This window comes from Ambystoma mexicanum, chromosome 1p (genome assembly GCF_040938575.1).
Source record: "Ambystoma mexicanum isolate Mex_15411 chromosome 1p, UKY_AmexF1_1, whole genome shotgun sequence".
Classification (NCBI taxonomy): domain Eukaryota; kingdom Metazoa; phylum Chordata; class Amphibia; order Caudata; family Ambystomatidae; genus Ambystoma; species Ambystoma mexicanum.
Genome location: NC_090921.1, coordinates 759,015,148 through 759,037,020, shown reverse-complemented (window position 1 = coordinate 759,037,020; position 21,873 = coordinate 759,015,148). Strand labels below are relative to the sequence as shown.

At 44.4% G+C, this 21,873-nt stretch overlaps 1 protein-coding gene across 1 annotated transcript in view; it reads left to right on the top strand.

Moving 5' to 3' along the window:
• The window catches only part of LOC138580339 (semaphorin-7A-like), a 234,258-nt gene that overhangs the window by 137,242 nt on the left and 75,143 nt on the right, over positions 1 to 21,873 (top strand). The window contains exons 6-7 of the mRNA XM_069650793.1: positions 6,271 to 6,369; positions 6,724 to 6,863. Of these exons, the coding sequence (XP_069506894.1) occupies positions 6,271 to 6,369; positions 6,724 to 6,863 (239 nt within the window). The remainder of the gene's footprint in view (positions 1 to 6,270; positions 6,370 to 6,723; positions 6,864 to 21,873) is intronic.

Here is a 21,873-nt window from a genome sequence, read left to right as displayed (position 1 = left end):
AAAGGGAGATGTCTGCTGAGCTACAAAACGGCGTCATGTCTAGGACTAATCAACATACCTGTCCGAGACAGTGATGTCATTGAGCCATCAGAGACACATATTAGGAAACAAGGACAAGTATAAAACGTGGATCTGCAATCTCCCAGCACCACTGCCATTACGAAAGAAGACATTATCAAAAACTGTGTCACGGCCTGGGCAGAATGAAAGGCCCACCGGTCAAGCTACATATAGACCCAGCGATCTGACCAGTCCCGCAACACCCACGCAGAGTAGTGTTTCACCTACAAGAGGCGGTCTCAAAAGAGCTGGATTCGACGCCATGGCTTCCCCTCTTGTAATCGTCCCAAAAGAAGGTGGTTGTCTAAGGCTATGTGTGGACATGAGAGTTGCCAATACAGCCATACAGCGAGAGCGTCATCCCGGACCTAAAATTGAGGACATGATAGTCCAACTAAACAAATCGGTTCTCTTCTCAAAATTGAACCTGAATCAAGAGTACCATCAACTTGTGCTTCACCCTGAGTCACGACCCATCACCACATTCGTATCACATGATGGACTGTTCCGCTACAAGCGGTTAAACTTCGGAATTTCCTCTTCTGCTGTTTCCGTTTTCATGAAACAATCCGACAGATAATACGACCCATCAAGGGGACCCTTAACTATAGTGACGACATCCTAGTCTTTGGAAAGTAACGTAGTGCACATGATGAAGCCCTCCGAGATGCATGCAAGGCGATACAAGAATCTGGACTCACTCTCAACATTGAGTCGTGTCGTTTCAGTAAAGCCAAGCTCAAGTTTTTTGGCCATAACATCTCAGCAGACAGAATGACCCCTGACCCGGACAAAGTTTCGACTATTTTTCATCTACAACAAACCGACCCAAGTTGCCGACGTCAGATCCTTCCTAGGAATGGCGGGATATTGCTCTCGGTACATTCCACACTTTGCCTCCATTACTGAACCCCTCAGACACTTACTACAAAAGGATGTTACATTCACCTGGACCGATGAGTGCCAAGTGGCGTTCAACACAACCAAACATTGCTTGACGGAAGCTAGAAAATTAGCATACTTTGACCCCAAGTGGCACACCGAAATAGTGGTAGACGCCAGTCCGGTGGGTCTGGGAGCCATCCTTGCCCAAACCAGTGGACAGGACACTCATCTGAGGCATGTGGTTGTGTATGCCAGCAGAGCCCTAGCTCCACCAGAATCTGCTTACTCTCAGGCAGAGAAAGAAAGCCTGGCGGCTGTCTGGGCGTGTGAGCATTTTCACAATTTTTTATTGGGAAGAAATTCACTTTAATCACAGATCACCAAGCCCTACTATCTCTCTTTGGCAATCCACACACAAAAATGCCTCCCAGAATTGAGTGGTGGGGAATCCGCCTACAACAGTATGACTTTGACATCATCCACCGACCAGGAGGTGAGAACAACCCCGCGGATTACCTCTCAAGGCACCCCGTTGGCAGTCCAACACCAAGGCAAGGTGATTTTGGAATATATCAGCTACGTCACTGCGAACGCACTTCCGCCTGCCATATCCATTGAGGCTATCACTGTTGCGTCAGCCGCAGATCCATCCATGGCTCTGGCAATTAGCCTTACAGAAAATAATAAATGGAAAGATTTCTGCAGAGCAGTTCAAAGACACCCAGGGGCGTGCAGAGATGAGATTGAGAGACTGGCCAGAGTACATGCGGAATTAGCGGTCCAGGACAAGTCCATTTTGCTACGGGGTTGCAAGATAGTCATTCCCACCACATTACGCTCCGAGGTCATCAAAACTGCACATGAAGGTCATCGTGGGGCGGAGAACACAAAAAGACAATTAAAATGCAATGTCTGGTTACCTTTCATGGACGATGTGGTCGACCGGTGGGTCAAGAACTGCACAGCATGCCAGTGCACAGCAAAACCAGAACCCCCAGTGCCACTTTGAATAAGCACAATTCCTTAACATCCGTGGGAAAGAGTCGCAGTTGATTTCTATGGACCACGGGAGGAAGGTGACTACCTACTTTTATTCATTGATGAACACTCCAGGTTTCCCATTGTAAAACGTGTCAAATCTACAGCATTTGCTCATGTCGCTGCCACATTTGATGAGGTCTTCAGTGAGTGGGGATTACCGGACACAATAAAATCAGATAATGGAGCACCTTTCAGTGGACATGAATTTGGAGTGTTCGCAAAACATATGGGATTCCGCCACCAAAGAGTAACACCAAGATGGCCGCAGGCGAACGGGATGGCAGAAAGGTTTATGGCATCCATCAAAAAGACATAGAAGGTACTGGCCCACATCAAGCACTATGCAGGATGTTGAGAGACTATCGAAACACGCCGCATGTAGCTACCAACAGAACTCCAGCAGAACTCATGGTGAAATACCAGGTCAGGACCAGGTTAGTCAATAACCCAACAGCCCGGCCTGACGCTGACCAAGAAGTCATCAGACAAGATGAAGAAACAAAAGAAAAAACACGGGAACAGACTGACAGAAGGAGGAGGGTGCAGTCAAAAGAGTTCCAAATAGGAGACGAAGTGTGGGTACAAAAAGTAGTAACAAAAAAGACAGACCCGCAGTTCTCACCTGAGCCACTACAAGTAGTTGCAGTAAAAGGAACTATGGTAACAGCTGCAAATGGAAAAACAGAAGTGACTCGGAACAGTTCCAGGTTAAAACACATCACGAGAGGAGCAGAAGACAAGCCGCCCCCTGATGATCCAGACCCAGAACACATAGACATTCATGATGAAGTTTGGGTCCCCCTCAGGCAAAAGGTTCAATGTCACCCAAACCCTGAAGGAGACGCTGACAGCGGCTCACACCTGGAGCCGCGAGGACGACCCCAGAGAAGCACAAAGAGGCCTCCCAGGTTAGTGGAGGAATGTTGACAGCATTGCCACACGGCCAAGTTCAAGTTGTTGCAAGGACATTTGTCCGGGGGTGTTGTTACGGGTGACTGCCCCTTTAAGGCAGTCACTGCATTGGGGAAACGTCATGGAAGGCAATGATGTAGGAGATGGGGGAAGTGCCGTACGGATGGCAGTTAATGGATGTACCTAAATAAAGAAGGTGCTACACATCCACACTGGTGTCTGCGTTTTGATTGAGGGCTATCCAAGCCCCATCAAATACCCAGAGGATTTCTAAGTGCAGACCCGGGGATTGAACCTGTGGTGCTCCTTGTCGTCTTGCTTCTAAGGCAAGCACATTGCCATTGAGCTATCCCTCCCTGAACTAATGCTGTAGTTCAATAATTACAAAAGTGTGACTGCTTGCAGAAAGGGAACTACACAATTGTATAGTATGTAAAGGGGTTCTAAAAATCCATAACTGGATTCATGGTGGGACTGAAGCATATTCCCTCGGTCACCAAGCCGCAGGGGTAATTGCTGCTCCAAGTGTACATAAGCCTCAATTCCATATTGTATATGTTTTTGTACTATCGTCCTTGTAAACGGGTAGACAAAGGCAACAAAATGAAATAAATTCAAAAACCAAAAGTCAATTCCACAAGGCATTGGTGGAGGTGAGATTCACACCCAGCTCCAAGGGATGGTTTCTTTTCTGGAGGTGAGTATCCTAACCACTTTGAAACCAACACCCAAAGCCCATATAAGTGCATTTAATCATTAACACATTATCACAGGTTAGCATGCACTAAGCTTGGGTAAAACCTTGTGCATAAACAGCACAGTTTTCATCTAGTGCCATGCTACCGAGAAATCTTGAGATTTGCCATTAGTTTCTCTTTATGTCATTTGCTGGAACTTTGGGTTTTGTATCAGGGCAAAGGCTGTATCGTTTGTCTGATGATGTTTGTAAATGTTGATGACAATTATGTGTTTGCTTTCTACTGCAAAATACATTTTAGAGTTACTGATCTGTTTAATACTGAGGAGTTCCCCCGAGGTTTTGGGTGGCATGATTATTCATGTGATATCAGATTTGGCTAAGTCATTTTCCTATGAATATATACTCTCTGTCCATTGCTTATATTTTAATTTGTCAGGTAAATGTCTAACTTATTTTATTATTATTAGGTTATTCTTTTATCAGTAGGTTTTAAAATAATAGGAGGATTGCTGTTATTCCAATCTGAAAATATTGTCAGTCCTAGAAGTGTTTTGTTGAACCAGTCAGTTGTTAATCACAAAATTCTCAAACATATTTATTATACTAAAGCTATCCGCATGAGGCAGAAATTGAGAATATAAACTAAAACATGTTAAAAACTGGTATAAGTGTTAATGCAAAAGTGATGCAAAACAATGCCCTCAGATCAGCTCGAAAGATTCCTCGCTCCAATCACAGCTCTCAAGCGAGACGCAACACCAATTGACTTCCAATACAAGACAGGATCACCTTCAGAACTTCAATGATCACACACAAATGTCTATCAAACTCAGCCTCTAAATATCTGATTGACAAGTTATCCAGAAAGGAATCCTCTAGACCTACCCGAGATAACTACCTTCACTGCCTCAACATTCCAAAATTCAAATTGCTCAAAGAAGGTGGGTCAAGCTTCCCAGTACTATCAGCTAAAACCTGGAACTCTCTGCCCCCTGCTTTAAGAGTTGAACCATCCTTCCCGGCCTTTAGAAATAAGGTAAAATCCTGGCTCTTCTCCCAGATGAATTAAGGTTCTATGATGACTTCTCGTACCTGCAAAAGACTCACGCCTAGATTTGCAACACCAGGCGTTTTCCCGTCTTAGCTCTCACCCTAGTCCTAACTACACACCTGTCCAGCAACCTGTATATTAATGCACTCATTATCATTTTGTTTATTTACTCTGTATTCGTTAACATTTCTGTTTATTTACTCTGTAACAGTATTTTTCAACTAACTCTGTAAATGCAAGAAAAAGCACCCAGATACCTCCGGGTTCGGTGCGCTATACAAGCAAATAAACTAAACTAAACTAATATTCAAATCACAAAATAGATTTGAAAAATACTGGTAATCATTAGTTAAACATAATAAGACTGAAAGATCTTCTTCAGCAACAATAATAAGGTTATTCAATGCATTCTTTTCATACACATATTTGTATTTAAAATTTGTCTGTACAAAATATTAATGTATTTTTATTTTTCATCTATATTGATGCACCTTCAGTTACTTTTCAGTAAGACAACCACCAGCTGCACAGTTAACTCTGGTGCTTTGAAGCTGATGAGGTCATCCTTTGAATTGGGATGTTTTTTCTTCCCCCTTCTCTTTGTCGCCCTCCACTATTGGTGTGTTCCCTTCCCAAACAGAAGTGCCTTCTGGGATTTGTCTCACATATTGATTATTCCCCTGAAACAGAAGATGCAATTACAGGGGTAGCTTGCCCTGTTTCTGAAGATGTATCTAATTCACTTGCCAAAGAATCATTTTCTTATGCAATGTTACCGTAATGGTTGTTACCTGTACCAGTAAGCTGATTATTGCTATATGCTCCTTTAAAAATGAATGCCCAATCTAATTCAGAATCTGTACAATCAATTATTATTAACATACACAAATGTCTTTTAATTTTTGCTTTAACTTCCTCCTACAAATCAATTTAGATTTGCTTTAATGTGCTTAAAAAATCCCCAATTTGTATCATTGATAACTTGCTTCAAATCAATCTATTCTATTTTATTTTTCTCTTGAGGAGCTTTTGCAGACTTAACCAACACCAGTAACATGCTGCACAATGCTCCGAGCACATTTTCCCATTCTTTATCCAGTTGTGGCATTCTGTAAAATAATAGCTTAATATGTGTGCCTCCAACATTTCTGTGAATCGAGTATATAAGGCGGTCAATTATGATACGAATCTTAAGACAGGCCCTGTAAAATCTTAAGAAAGGATGCTGGGGTCCAAAACGAGTGTTTATATAGGTCAAATATACAATTTATTTTATGGTGACATAACAAAGAAATATAACACAAGAAAAATCGCATCGAGATTTTTGAACTGTACGACTGGTTCTCTGAAGAAGATGTGGTTTTGTTCCTGACTTTGACTTCCTATGGTTGTGTACCAGGGAGGGTGGAGAGGGGTAATCCCTACGCTCGGCATGCATGGAAACAGACTCTTTTAGATGCAAAGTGTGTAAGAATAACACGATGCTGTGTATCCTCAATAGGATGGGTATTTTATTTGCATGAGTGTGTGATGGGAAGGCCCTGTCCTTGTTGGTGGCTGCTCCAACGATTGCTGCACTGGCTGTTCTGTCTAATGATTGTGTAATCTGCTCATGTTGTAGATGGGAATCTGTATTCAGCACTGTCTCAGGAGAAAAGTGTCATCCAGCGCAGCTATGGGACCCTGAAACATATCAAGACGGAGGACAAGTGGCTTCCCAGTAAGAGACATATTAACACATGGCAGTGAGAGTACAGCTTATAGCAGTGGCTGGTGGTGACTAATACTCTGATTTCACTGCACAAATCCCTCTCTCCCTCTCTCTGACTCTGTCCCCTCCACTGCTCCTTTATCTCTATCTCACTGTCTCGTTCTCTCTATCCCCTCTCTTTCTGGCCCACATATTATCACTCTTTCTCTCTCCCCACTCTTTGATTCTTTGCCTTTCTCCCTGCCTAGTCCATGGCAGTGAGGGCTGTAGAACTGGAACCTCTCCTGCCTCCCACACTTTGTTTACAGCCTATTCTGACTGTATCCAGATCTCCTGTGAGCCTTTGACATGTTTGTTTCCTAGATGCAGAGTTTGTGACTGCAGCCCGTCTATCACCTGAAAGTGAAGATTCTGATGCAATATATTTCTTTTTCAATGAAGTCAACAAGGCAGCAGGCCTAGAAAGCGAACCATTCAAGGCCTGGCTGGGGAGAGTATGCAAGGTATTGTTTAGCAATAACTCATTCTTACATGACGGCATGTGGAGTAAGGAAAATGGGAACATTTTGACTATTTTCAGGGAGGGTGTGCTCTTAGAGCTTATGCATTTCCGTGTTGGATGCAATAGTTGGGGCAGGTGATTCGTTTTCTTGGCATTCTTATACTTGTTCTGCTTTTGAATTATGAATAAAGGATTGCAGGTACGAGATTGCAAGAAACCAAGGAACAATATGGGACCGGATATGCTTCTACTTAAGACATGGGACAGGTTGAGATCCCTGGGGTCATTCGATGATTGCAAACACTTTAGGGACCTCGATTTGGTAATTACAGGAGCCCGTCTGCTGAGTATGTCTCACTCGGCCGAGAAAAACCTACCTAGCAGTCACCTCGTTTGAAAAAAGGTCTTTGAAAGTACTTCCCACTTGTAAATGTTCACTACTGAAAGTTTCATTACTTCGAAGAGCATCGCAGTGGGTCAGTCGATTTTGGCCCTCTTCCAAATAAGGTTAATGTGTAGCAAGAAATGCTTTGCTTCCTTATTTTGTGAAGGAGCAGCATTGCCAACACTCTGAGTAATCATTGGGTCTCTTGTTCTGTAATCGAGATAAGTTCCTCCCAGTAGCCAAACTCTTTTTAACAAAATCTCTTGGAAATATCCTCTTTCAGCCTTTCACTCCTAATATTGTGTTGTAAGGCTGATCCAATGATGAGTCAGACTCGAGGAGACCACAGAAAAATCTTCTTTGTTAAGGTAGATGGTAACAGGATTTCAGCAGTGAGCCAAACTCACCTCCTGGTTAGCCCCTCTATAGTATTCCCACTGACCCACACCAACCGCCTTTCTTGAAACCCTCCTTACAATACGAATTTCATTCTAAGAATGGCATTCCATGACCTAGGTGTCTGGGTGAGGCTGGAGTGGGAATGATGTAATCAATGAAAAAATGGTTACGCAGATGCGATATGCACCAAGGTGGCGGGCCGACCCTGTGTGTAACGGCTCGCCCCCAAGTTAAGTGCCCGAGTACAGCAAGGGTCTCTTAAAAAAGGTGTCAGCGCCGTTACCTAGAAGGTCAGCCCGCCCTGAGGGGAATATCGCCATTAGCACCCGTGTAGATCCCTACACGGGTGCTAATGATTTTTGTTTCTTGTTTACTTTTTTAAAAAAAGCAACTTACCGTGGTGGCCCGGCCTGATGCCACAATGCTGTCATCAAGGCAAGTCCCTCTTCAATGTTCATAACTGACATCATGAAGATAGAAGAGGGACTGCCAGGAAGACAGCACTGGATGGCTCTATGCCGCTCCACAAAGGTACGTATTGTGGCCTCTAATGACGACAGGTCGCCTGGAGTGATTCTAACTGCCATTATTATATATCAACAGGTGTGTTCAATGGTCCATGGGCTGGGCAGTGGCAGGTACTCACAGTGTCAGGCTGGGCCTCCCAGTTATTTCACTGGGGGCAAGGTGTGCAGTTGGACTGCACGCTGTAAACTTCAAGGGCCCCCATGAGGCCTCCTATGGCATTGGAAGTTGTCTGTGTAGGCTCATGTGGGCCTCATGTAACTGGGCTGCTTATCAGGAGCAGCGCTCTCCAGCTCGATATGCCCTGGAAGTTGTCTGTGTAGGCTCATGTGGGCCTCATGTAACTGGGCTCCTTATCATGAGCAGCGCTCTCCAGCTCGACCTGTTTGGTGTTCTGCCTGCCTTCCTCTCGTCGTGCCACCGTTCTCTGTGTGGAGCGCGGGCTCGCGAGATCACGTTGGGACGAGATCCCGCGAGACCGCGCTACCACGATCACGTGATGTCCCCACACACCTCCTTTGCTGGGAAAAGGATGGAAGGTCATTCCATGACGAAGTCTGCAAACTTGCTGGGTTTCCTTTTCTCTCTCTGTGGTCTGCCTTGATCTGGAAGCAGGGCAGGGTTGCGGGAGCACTCTTGGGAAGGTGCAGGTGATTCAGGTTCCCCTTGTCTTGTCTTGCCCTGCGCTGTGACTCCCTGAGTGGGGTTGGGGAGTTGGTGTTCCAGAACTCGTCGCCGTAGGGTATCTCCGAAGCATCTCTTCCTGGCTGGCGAGGGTTTTCGGGTGACTCTTGCTGGCCTTGATCTTCTCCGGTTTCCCAGTGTGGCTGTTCACTAAATTCTTTCCTGCGGTACATGGCCACCCTTTCTAGATTCCACTTCCTTCCGTCACTGGTGCAAATGTGGTTTTGACCCTTTCGCAATGACTTCTATGGGACTGCTGTATCTGGAGCCGGTCGAAGTGTCCTTTAGGGGAAGACGTATCGGGGAAGACGTATCTTGACCAGGTCGCCTCTGTTAACTGCTGTGTGGCGAGCGGCTCGATGCGTGTCCCCTTGAGCCTTCATGGCTTCTTTGTTCCGCTGAATGCGAAAGACTACGTCTTCCACAGTGCCTTAAGTGGAACTACAAATCGAGCCGGGGCTCATTGAGGGGGCGTGGCCTAACAGCGGGGGCCTTGATGGTCCGTTAGGCCACGCCCCCTTGACGAGCCCCAGCTCAATGGGCTGCTGGCACCCCTGCCAGGCAGCCTTTTGTAGAGATTAGCACCCTCTCCCCTAGGGTGCTGATGTCTGCATTTATATTCTATAGGCTTGCCTGGCAGGGGACAGCGCCTCGCCTATTCAGCCTTAATGGTGGTGCTGCCCCTCGCCAGCTGGGGAGGGGCCGCGTCACCATCAAGGCTGAAAGGGTGAGGCCACTGGAAGCAGAGGCCTTTTTCCTAAAGACTAAAACTCCAGCGAATCCGCTGGAGCTTCAGTATTTAGAAAGCAAGGCCTCTGCTTCCAGCGGCCTCACGTTTTCTCCATAATGGTGGCGCCGGCCCACGTGCATCACTTGATTAAAGGAATGCCTCGCAGGTGCGGCGCCACCATTGTGGCTGAAAGGCATTTTTTTCTGAAGCTCTCGCTCACGAGCGAGAGCTTCAGGCTGTAGAAAAAAATGCCTTTTCATGTAGTGGCCGGGGCTGCCAGGGGAGATTAGTGGGCCCCGGCAGGGCCCCGCCTCAAAACGAATTTTCGGAGCCTGCAGGGGCCTAGCCCCGGCAGGCCCCGGGCCACTTAAAGCCCTGGTCTTCCATGTCCACATCTTCGTCAGCCCTCAGTTGATGGATCCACGGTGGTACCAGTGTGGATGCTGCCCTTCTCCCCCTTAGCAGATGGAATGGTGACACGCCAGTGACGGCGTTGGGAGTGATGCGGTGGGCTGCGACGGCCTCCTTGACTGTCTTGTACGGGTTTAGGCCTGAGGCATGCGCTAGTTGCAGCGCCCCTTTAATGAAACGGTTCACCCGCTCGACCAGGCCATTGGCCTGTGGGTGGTAGAGACTTGCTCTTCGCTGACGAATATTGTTAAGTTTGAGGGATTTCTCCATTTCTCGTGAGACCAACTGGACACCATTGTCCGTCACTATTTCCTCGGGAAGGCATTTGCGCTGGAATATGGCAGTGAGAGCTTCTATGACTGTGTTTGTGGTGATGCCTGAGGTGAAATCAACTTCGACCCACTTTGAGAAATAGTCAACCGTGACTATCCCATATTTATGTTCCGGGGGCATGCTGTCCAGAGGCCCAATGAAATCCAACCATAGTTTGCGCCACACCCCTTTGGGGACTTCGGTGGGCAGCATAAGGGATTGTCTCACAGATAGGCGCTTGTCACTGTTTGCGCACTCATGGCACCTTTCAACCATTTGTCGTATGTCCTGATCCATGCCTGGCCACCAATAGGCGTTGCGTATCCTGCGTCTGGTCATGTTGCACCCCAGATAGCCAGAGTGTGCTCTGCACAGTATTACTTTGTGAATTCCGTTGGGCAGGATCACTTGGTCGCCTCTCAGGATGAGAGTGTTTATGACGTTGATTTCGTCGTTCACCTTCCAGTAGGAATGTAGGGCTTCGGGGATTGCTCTTGCGTCAGGCCACCCTTTGCGGACCCAGACTGCTACGCGCCATAGAGCATCGTCCTGCTCGAACTCCTCTTGCCAGTGGCGCTCACTCAGGTCCATGTACTTGCCATTTCTCAAGTCGCTTATAGAGGCTACGACACATTCATCTTCCAAGAATGTGGTCCCAGGGGCATTTTGGTTCAGGAGCCTGGACATGCAGTCCGCTTGTGCGTTTTTCCTGCCGGCAATGTGGGCTATCTCGTATGTGTACTCTTGCAGTTTTGCAGCGATCCTGGCCAGTCTCGGGATAGCAGTCTTGGTGCCGCCCGGGCTCAACATGTGAATGAGGGGTTTGTGGTCCGTGACCAATCTAAACTTGGTGCCCCAAACGTAAGACCTGAAGTAGTCGATGGCCCAGGCACAAGCCAACATCTCCGTCTCTACGGTGGAGTAGTTCTTCTCCGCTGTTGATATGGCTTTAGATGCAAATGCCATGATATTTTCAGTGTCGCCCTTCTTCTGGGTCAAGGTAGCCCCCAGTCCGTACGTGCTGGCGTCCATAGTGATGCAGGTGTCCCATTCGGGGTTGAAGGGTTTCAGGCATGGTGCGTGCACAATCTTCCTTTTGATATCAGTGAATGCTTCATATTGCTCTGGCCCCCTACCCCCAGGAGTAGGTTACCCCTTTCTTCAGAAGTTCTCTCATGGGGGACGTGGTTTCGGAGAACCGTGGGACAAATTGTGCATAGTACTCCGCTAGGCCCAGGAACGAGCATAGTTCTTCTCTGGACATCGGGGCCGGGGCATCTGCTATGGACTCCAGGAGGTTCTTCTTGGGGCTCACCCCTTCACTTGAGATACAGTACCCTAGGTATTCTACCTTGCTCACTCGGAACACACATTTTTTGTGGCGTAGATGAACGCCTGCCTCTTGAAGCTTGCTCAGGACCGCCCTGAGTGCATTGTCATGGGTCTCGTTGTCCTTGGCATACACAGGGATGTCACCCTGAAAGAATGAGATGTTTGTGAGTCGTTCAAGTAGGGAATTCATCATTCTCTGAAATGCGGACACTGCCGAAGACAGCCCAAACGGCATGCGGGTGTATTGAAATGTGGCGAAAGGAGTGATGAATGCTGTAAGGGGGCGCTAAGATTTTTGTAGTGGAATTTGGTGATAGGCGTCACGCATATCCAGTTTCGAAAAGATTGCCGCCTCTTTCATCATGAGGACAATTTCGCTGATGCTGGGGAGCGGAAAGCTATCTGTAACAACCTCTAGATTTAGACTTCTCAGATCGATGCATATTCTGAGGTCGTTGCTGGATTTTTTCTTAACTAGAACCGCTGGCCTCAACCACTTGGAGGATTCCACCGTCTCAATGGTACCTTCTTCGCCATCTTCCGGAGGTGGGCATCTAAAGCAAGTCTCGCCATGGCAGGCACCGGTCTAACTTTATGTTTCGCAGGCACCGCATTGGGATTCAACCAAATCTTGTGGACAAAGTTTCTCACTTTCCCCGGTTTCTCGGGGGAACAGGCTAGGGAAAATCTCCTTGAAATTTTGCGCTGCTCCTGAGGAGACCATGAATACCTGTTCCGGAGTGCTGGGGTCTAATTTAATGCTGAGTCTGTGTTGATCGTCCCATCCGAGCACGGCTGGTCCTTTCGGTGAGAAGTACACCTTGCTGGTGGTAGACCTCCCTTTGAATTAAATTTGGGCTCTGATGTAACTCAGAAGGTCGACAGTTGCACATCCAAAAACCGTCGGTTTTTGCCTGGTCGTTCTGATCTCCACTTTTGCTTGTCCCATCATCTCCTTGTACGTGTCGATGGGGAGGATTGTGAGGTCTGATCCTGAGTCTGCCATGACGCGTGTTTCCATGCCGTCCACTTTAATGGTGCAGTGGGGCTTTTCTCTCCTGGCATTGGGGGCGTTGACCATGATGACCATGGGTCTGTCCTGAAGCTTGTCATCGCCGCTTGACGCGCGGTCGCCATCGACATGGGAGACGGTTTTTCCCGCCACGTGCATGCCGGGGCCACGTGACCAATGCGTCCGCACTTGGAGCACTCCTTATTCCTAGCGGGGCAGTCACGATCGTTAGCCATGTGTTTGGTGCTGGCACATCTGTAGCATTTCGGCACATCCCTCTGTTTGGGGCCTTTGTCTCTTGGTCTGTCACGGGACTGTTTGTCTCTGCGCCCTCTCCATTGCAGCGCCGTAAGCTCGGGTACCGGTAGATGACTTCCCGCCTCTTTGCGCCTGCTGGAAGTTTCTTCCTCGGCCCTGGCGATTTGGATGGCCTTGTCGAGGGTCACTTCCTTTTCTTGTATGTACTTGTCCTGCACTTTCCTAGAGTTGGTGTGAACGACCAGCATGTCGCAGATGACATGTTTTGCGTTATCGCTGAAGGCGCATAACAAAGCCAGCTCCCTCATCCTGGTGATGTAGTCGTCCACGGGGTCGCTCCCTTCTTGCTTACGGGTGTAGTACCTCAGCCTGTGTAGCACCACGTTCTCCTTATTGGTGAACCGCTTTACGATGCAACGGGTTGCCTCTTTGTAGACGTTGTCGTCGTCGACGTCCACTGGTATGGCTGTTAAACTGGCAAAAATGCGCTGTCCCTCAACCCCCATTGCGTTCAGCAGCATAGCCTTCTTCCTGGCGGGGGTATATCCTGTGCCGCCTACGGCCTCCAGATACGTGGTGAAGAGGGGCTCCCACTGCATCCACGGAATTGCTGGGGTTCCAGGTGAGGGGAGGAACGCAGGGGGCGGTTTGGCGCCTTGCATGGTGGGTCCGTGGGTACTCTGATATCCTCATCGCCAGTTATGTTGTGGCCTCTAATGACGACAGGACGCCTGGAGTGATTCTAACTGCCTTTATTATATATAAACAGGTGTGTTCAATGGTCCATGGGCTGGGCAGTGGCAGGTACTCAGTGTCAGGCTGGGCATCCCAGTTACTTCACTGGGGGCAAGGTGTGCAGTTGGACTGCACGCTGTAAACTTCCAGGGCCCCCATGAGGCCTCCTATGGCATTGGATTTATGCCCTGGAAATTGTCTGTGTAGGCTCACGTGGGCCTCATGTAACTGGGCTCCTTATCAGGAGCAGCGCTCTCCAGCTCGACCTGTCTGGTGCTCTGCCAGCCTTCCTCTCATCGCACCAACGTTCTCCGCGTGGAGCGCGGGCTCGCAAGATCACATTGGGACGAGATCTCGCGAAACCACGCTCCCGCGATCACGTGATGTCCCCACATTACGTCTATTTATTTTTGGGGAAAGGAAAGACTTTTAGCACCATGTAGCGAACTATGCGGGTGCTAAGAGGTGAGGGGGCTAAGGGAGTGGGGAAGGCAAGGGGCTCTGGTTGCTCGGAGCGCGGGCTGTCCTTGGTGAATACAGCCCACGTTCCGAGCATTTTGATTGGCTTAAAAAGCCAACCATGGCGCTAATGCAAGAGAGAGAGCAGGTGATCCCACACATTGAGTGCGCAGTAGGGCTGAATGAACTATACAAGTTATGCGTGCAATAATAGAACACTGTTGTCTGAACTCTTTTATTGTGAAAATGTGTATGCCTGGATAAACACAGATTTAGATTTTTTATGAAACACTAGAAAAACACCACAGCAATGAACACAACAAACACTGAAAGCAGGGAACCCTGATTATTAATGCAATCTAGGAAGTTGTTTCTCTACAGTGGTGAGTGCCCAGATTCTAAAATACAGAGTCTTGGTTCCCCATCAGATACATAACAATATTCCAGTGGTACCCTTAGCACAGAAAATTCCTGTGATTCACTACTGGCAATGTTGGTCCACTGTTGATAAGTTTCCATAGTCAGTAATTAGTGTGGAGGATGCATGTTGATCCACCAGGGTCTGAAAAGCCCAAATCAATACATATCTTGCCAGAGTACATGTGAACCTTTATTTATTTATTAATGTATCAATTTATAATGTGCCCTAGGCCTATTGGCAAGCAGGCACAAACATACATGGCATAGAACAAAGAGCAATAATAAAACAGGGAAAAAGATAAAACAGTTAAAAGCACAATAAAGAACAGAATCAAGAGCAAAAGAAAATATCAAGAAGACAAGAAGAGTAAAAGGAAGCAAGTAAAAGGCCACAAAGGTCCACAAGCTAAAATCCAATCAAGTATAATAAAAGTATGTCAAGAATTCTTAAAGGATAAAAGCGAGGTTTCCAGTCTTAAACACAAAGGCAAACCATTCCAAAGCGATGGGGCAATAAAAGCAAACCAACGTTTGCCAGCCCTCTCCAAGTTTACTCGGGGCACAATAAGCAGATTGCTCTGGCTGGATCTTAAGGCAATCACTTGAGCTTTATCCGGCAGCCTCTGTTTAAGATACTGAACTTTTTCCGAAAAAAAGCATTTATGGATAATAGTGGCAGCCCTAAAATGCAAACGTTCTTTGGTTGGCAGCCAGTGTAAAGCTCTACCAACAGAAATATGCGATCTACGCTTAAGATGAGCCCCAATCGCGTGGCACTATTTTGTAGTACCTGAATTTTGGCCATATTTTTCTGAGATGTGCAAACAAGCAGGCTTCCACAACAATTCATTTTGGCCCCAATAATTGTACTAGCCAAGTGGCACAGTTGGCATCAGAAGTGCATGGCCTGATCCGACTTAACAATTTCAGGTAGGCAGAGGAGACAACAGCATTAACATGCTTGTCCATAGGCATTGTGGCATCAAAATAGACGCCAAGAGTTTTAAATTTAGGTAGGACGTCAAAAGTGCATCTCGCAATGGTGAAACACTTGTACATGGGAGGTAGTTTGGACAGCCTTTGATGTGTCCCAACTAACAGAGCAAGGACATTATATATCATCCAACTTGGAATCGTTTAAAAAATATTATTGACTGTGTTAGCATCGGTGATGCATTCACCAGTCAACTGTACCAGCAGTTGAGTGTCATCAGCACAGTTATTATATTGAATATTCTCATTGTCCAAAAACTGAAATGGAGGTTTTATGAAGACATTGAACAGTGTAGGTGACAAACAGGATCCCTGAGGCACACCATAATATAATTTCACAGGAGAAGCCCTAGAGGAATTGTTAAAATCTCTCTAAATTCTGCCTGTTAAAAAAAAGATAAAATCCAATCAGCTGCTGATTTGAATAAAAATGTCAAAAAGACTGCACTCTGTTAAAAAGAATAGTAATATCCACAAGACCAACTGCCGCAGACGAATCTAATAAAAGCAGAAGTGCAATATGACCACTGTCCCATAATTTGGGGCATACTGGCTTTAAGGTCTAAAAATGAATATTCTGTGCCAAGACAGGCTTTGAAGCCCGGCTGCCTGGGCCCAAAGAGATCGTACTCTGCCAAGTGTGCCTTTCATAGAGTTGCAAGGATTCTAGTTCAGAGTGTTTTTTTTTAGTATACAGCCACTCAAATAGTCTTTGAGAATTCCCAAACTTGAAAAAGGTACCTTTAATTCAGCAAAGGTTCTTGGGAGTAATTGTACACATCTCCAGCAATCCCAGGATATCTAGAGTAGCAGCCAGATTACATTCCGGGGCAGGAATACTCAAGGTACAGGTCAGAAGAATTACTAAATCGCATTGTAAAGCAGAAAGAAGAAAGGACACCCTACTTTTTATACCTTAAGACCTCCAAGCAGAACACAGTAAACCATTCTTAAATTTTAAGAATGCTCAGACTCTGGAAACCCTGCATACACGATCAGATCATTATCGTGGCAGTTCATTCAGATAATTGCTAAGGATCAACATAAATTTACAGTGGCCAGATGGCAGTACACTGTGTGTGCAATGCTGTGCATCCATATTACAGATAGGACAGGACAGTGGTGGGTTCACAAGCTTGAGGTTTCAAACCAAAGCGTGGCTCAGGAGAAGCTTGGGGTTGCAACACAAACCAAATGGTACTCCCTCTTCTAAGATACTCTTGTGCAATACATGCACTCTTTAGTAAAGGCCACAGCCACCAGTCTTTTCTTGTCCTAAGAGTTTGTTTCACAAGCTTCCTCCTACCCAGGCCAGTGACATTAATTAAGCCAGAGGTGTCCAAGCCCCCAAAGTTATGTCTCATTCCCCATTATACAAGTTCATCTCGCACACTTATGTGATTAAGAAATCTTTTTTTCAGGAGTCCTTGGATCTTGTGATTTCACCAGATGGGGCTCAAAATATAAAATGTTGTATATAATTACGTAACAACTGGTTAATCCCCCGAACGTGAAAGAATTAATGATTTCCCATGAACATGCAATCCGTTGTTTTGCCTTTTAATCTTTGCACCTGCCATAATTCTCATTTTGTATATTTTCATTTTACAATAAAAAATTTAACAAGATATCCCTATGTATATCTAAAACACCTGAACCACTCGCCTGATGTTAAGATCCTGTGGGACCAAAAGACTTTCCTCTCGCAAGCACAGTTCCCGGGGGGCATTAAATACTTGTAATGCAGAGTTCTCGAATGAAAAGGAGGTGTGAAGAATGCCGGCAAGCTCTCTCTCAGGACTACAAGGAAAGGGGGGGCAAGACAGCAGAGTACAGAAGGCCAATTAGTATGCCAAGAGAAGAGGGACCTAATAACACATACCTTGTTTAGCAGAGTAGAAGACAGGAGACCTAATGTTAAGGCTGAATGTCCAAATGGTGGATAGACTATAGGCCTGAGGTGCCCGCTACATGCTGTTGACTGACACAAACGCTAAATAGAAGGTTCCAAAAAGAAACCCAAATTGGACATATGGGAAAACCTGAAGAAGCAGATAGACCTAGACAAGCCGTGGCTCTCGGGCCAATCATCAGGCAGTCACAGTGATCGCTGGAAGGGAAGGAGGAGGTCTGTCATGGAAGCAAGAAGTTGCACACAAGAGAACGCAGGAAGTAAGGAGAAATCTGTGTCCAGGCAGGGGAAGCCAAATCAGTCCAAACACAATAGCTAGGGTCAGTACTGTCCAGATAGAGATACACACAGGAAAAATCCAGAATTCAGGCTAAAAGACAATCCAGTGTCAACACTGTCAGGTGAGTACCAAAACAGAGGGGAAATCCAGAAATAACAAAGAACATTGAGAATCGTAGCCATGGAGCCGGTTCTTCCTTAAATGTTGGCTCTGCTTCCAATGCTCTGCTTCCAATGCATGCACAGTTCTTCTGCTTCTGATGCCATTACGTTCAATGTGATGACATCATTGTGCTCACCGTCACGTCATTCTGGGCACATCGCACGCCCCCATGGTAACTGCCAGGGAAACGTCCAGGTTCCAGGCAGTGTGCCCCTTTGCACCCCCAGATGATGACACCCAAAATGTCAGCATGCATGACTTGATAAAGGTTTGGAAGCCAAATGCCAGCTACTCACAGCCAAAGCTTTCAGCATCAGGCATGGGTGAAGGATCATGCCACCTTTCTGCTGCAGGCGACCTGGATTCCATGGAAGGTCCAGGCATACAGACCCAGACAGATGCAGAAGTTGTAAGAACGAGACTTGCCAGACTAGGGCTATTCAGAAGCTGTTGAAGCTCCTTCCTAACGTTAATTCTGTTTTACCCCATTTATAAGAGCACCCCAAGTTAAAAAAGAAAAATATATATCTCCACTTTTTTGTCCCACAACAATAAACAAAGTATACAATTAGATTTTGTTGAATATTCTATTTAATATACAATGGTAAGTTCTTGGCTTTGTATTGTGATCATTACTCATCCTGTAATAAATCTTAGACGACATGTGTTTCGGTCATTAGGATCTTCTTCAAATGCTAACAAAATAGTAATGAGAAAATAATGAAAGAATAATAAGTATATTTTACTTTTTTGAGTGTTCTCAAAGTTATGTTACAAAGTAAAATATGAACAAATTAAGATGATGGTTATGAAACAATTTAGACTCAGGTGAGCAAATATTTCTTAGTTCTTAATAATTGACCAAATTGTTGGTAAGCACTATCCACTTAAATTACTATGGCATACCTTGTTTTCAATAGTATTCCTGTGTTTCAGTGCTTTGCATTCTATTCAAAATGTTAATTTAAGTTTTTTATTTCCATTTTTCATCCTAAATTACAAAATATTTTGAGCGTATTTACTATTAGTAAGATTGTCTTAAAAATTATATAGATAAATGATCAGGGATACCTCATAGTTGTTGTGCAGAAAATAAGAGGACAAATATTTTAGACAGTCGTACTCCTTCTATTTATTTGTATATGTCATTGTGGTTTCTTTAATCTTTGACCTCAGTAAAAGCCTTCTTTGATCAGAATATTAGCTTAGTTATGGTATTTGTGCATTGCTTTTAAACTCTTGCAGTATGGAACTGATGTTAATGTAATTACATCATATTACACAGTGACATAATGACGTCACTCCATTTTGCGCGATGATGGCATAACGTTTAGATGGCACGATCATTAATACCATGTTGCTTACAATAGGTTATATGAACTAGTTTGATACTTGAAATAGTTTAAGATCCCATGTTTAATTGCGTTGATGCATGTAAAAAACACACATTTATTTAGGCATCACCAAAACGTTTATGTATTAGCCTTACTTGATTCATTCTTAATTCATTCTGTTGATAACAATCTTGACAATTATCAGTGAGTTTAATTACTCGTGTGATTATTGCACCTTGCATTCCACATAGGTAGATCATTTAAGTTTCCATTTGTCTTAAATAGTGGTGAACAAGTTTTTACAATAAGCATAAAATTTGAAGGAATTAGGATCCTTACTTAGATTAGTGCATGTAGCAGGCATATTCATTTTAACATCTAAAACACATTTTTGATCCATATATATTTGTTCATTCATGATAATTATTCAGTTAGCGCATGTACAGCGCATGTACTCGCTTGATTTATTGCACCTTACATTCTACATGGTTTCCCATGTATAACCAAGGTTTCACATTGGTTTCATTTTCTAATTGGTTGCAAACCATTCTTTACAATGCACATCACATTTTCACATTCTTATCTGTAAAAAAATCAGTTATTCATTGAAAATTATACATTCAAAAAGGTTTTGGGATACATCTTAAGTGATGTTGAGCTATGCACAGCTTTACTTTTGTGTTCAATAATATTTGTATTGCACGTTATAGAAAAACATGTTGTTCAGGGTCTTGGTTAACACTGTCTTTCAGAATTCTCATTTGATATATCCAAGTAGCCTCTCTTTTTGTTAAGAAATGTTCTCTGTTACCCTTTCTTTCTAGAGGTTTAATAGTGTCCAGACCAATGATTCTGATTTTTCAATATTGCTCTTTGGGTGTTCCTTTTCCCAATGTATGCTTATGGGTTGTCTTAGGTCTTGATTCCAGATTCATTTAATATGTTCTCATATGTGCTCTTTGAGTTTACACATGGTGCTCCCAATATAGACTTTATTGGAGATGCAAAAGATTCCATGAATAACACATTTTGTATCACAGTTGATGAAAGATATAATCTTAGTGATCCATCTATTTGGTAATAGTATCTCCTTTGAATGTAATGTATAGGGACAAATTACACATTTACCACATTTGTAAAACATAATTGGTTTAGCAAGCTATGTTCTCTCTTGTGTTCTTACTTTCAAACAGCTAGAACTTAGTTGTGTTTGAAATGTGGATATTCATTTGTATGCAATTTGGGGTGATTTATCTATTAGCATCTCTAAGTCCTTATCAGGTTTGAATAAGTACCGATGTTTTCGTAGTATCTGTCCCAGATGTTTATTATTTCTCAAAAATGTGGTAATAAATCTAAATCTAAAATAGTAATTTCATTTTTTATTTCAGATCTCGCTTTATTCAATCTATTAATGCTATAGTTTCTCTCCACAAACCTTTAGATTACGGTATCTGCTACTCTTTGATATTCTGATTCTTTATTACATATTTACTATGCTCTCGAAATTCTCCTTTTGGGATATTATTTATCTCAGATTTGGTCGCACTTTAACGGACAAGTACCTTAAGGTGTTTGACTCATTAGTAATCTTTTTCTTCTTTTGTTATGAGTCCTTCACTGCCTGAATTCTCCAACTTTTGTCATATCATTTGGTTAAGTGTCAGATAGATGTTTTTGTCTATTTTCTTATTGCATATTTCTTGTCGAAGATGTATAATACCTGCTTGGATCATTTCCTCTCTATTCATGATCACTGCATTTCCTCCTTCATATGCCTTCTTGATGATACATTTTTTGTTTCTTTGTAGACTCATGTGTTCTCTCCTTTCTTCTTTTGTGCGTTTCTCTCTGTTGTATTTTTTATATTTTGTATTAGCCATGTGTCTGTCTTCAGAGATACTTAGATCTTTGCTGACTAGCTCTAAGACCGTATCATCATATTTCCTTCTGGTATCATAGGTATGAATCTTGATTTGGTCTTCATGCCACTGTCAGCTGTTTGAATATTTTCAATATCTAGGTTGGATAAAATTTGTTCTAACGGTTCTTCTTCTCCTACCTCTATCGACATTAGTGTTTGCATGTGTTTCATATCTTTGACTTAGAATTCTTATTCTGGTTCAGCCTCTGCATGTTCTTCCTAACGTGTAAAGAAATTATTTCCACACAAATTCTTAAAGTTAACCACAGTTAATGGAGATGTGTTAGATGATACATTGGCCAGGGATTTTCTTAGAACAAGACATCTACTCAGTTGTTCCAGCGAATCCTGTCATCATGGGTTTTGCATCCAGGTATTGGCAATAAAAGAATCAACTTTGGTTGGTTGAATGAGTATGCAGTATTGAAGAGTGTGTGGATCACCAGCTAAAGGTTGTACAGGACCTAGTTTGTGGGATGAAGTACTAATCAGCTAAACATCCATAATGTATAAAGATGAAGATGGATGTCCTGGTGAAGCAAGTAGGCTACTGGAATTTTCAAAACGTTGATCAAACAACACTACTGAATATGCATGATAAGTGAAATGGAGTCGTGCCGCAGTCCACCATCATATATCTAATGAAATGCTGACAGTCTGCCAGGATAGTGATGTGGCAATCAGAGGTTCAATGATCTTAGATAATCCCAGTTTTAAACCACTGTTAATATCTGGGGCAGTGTT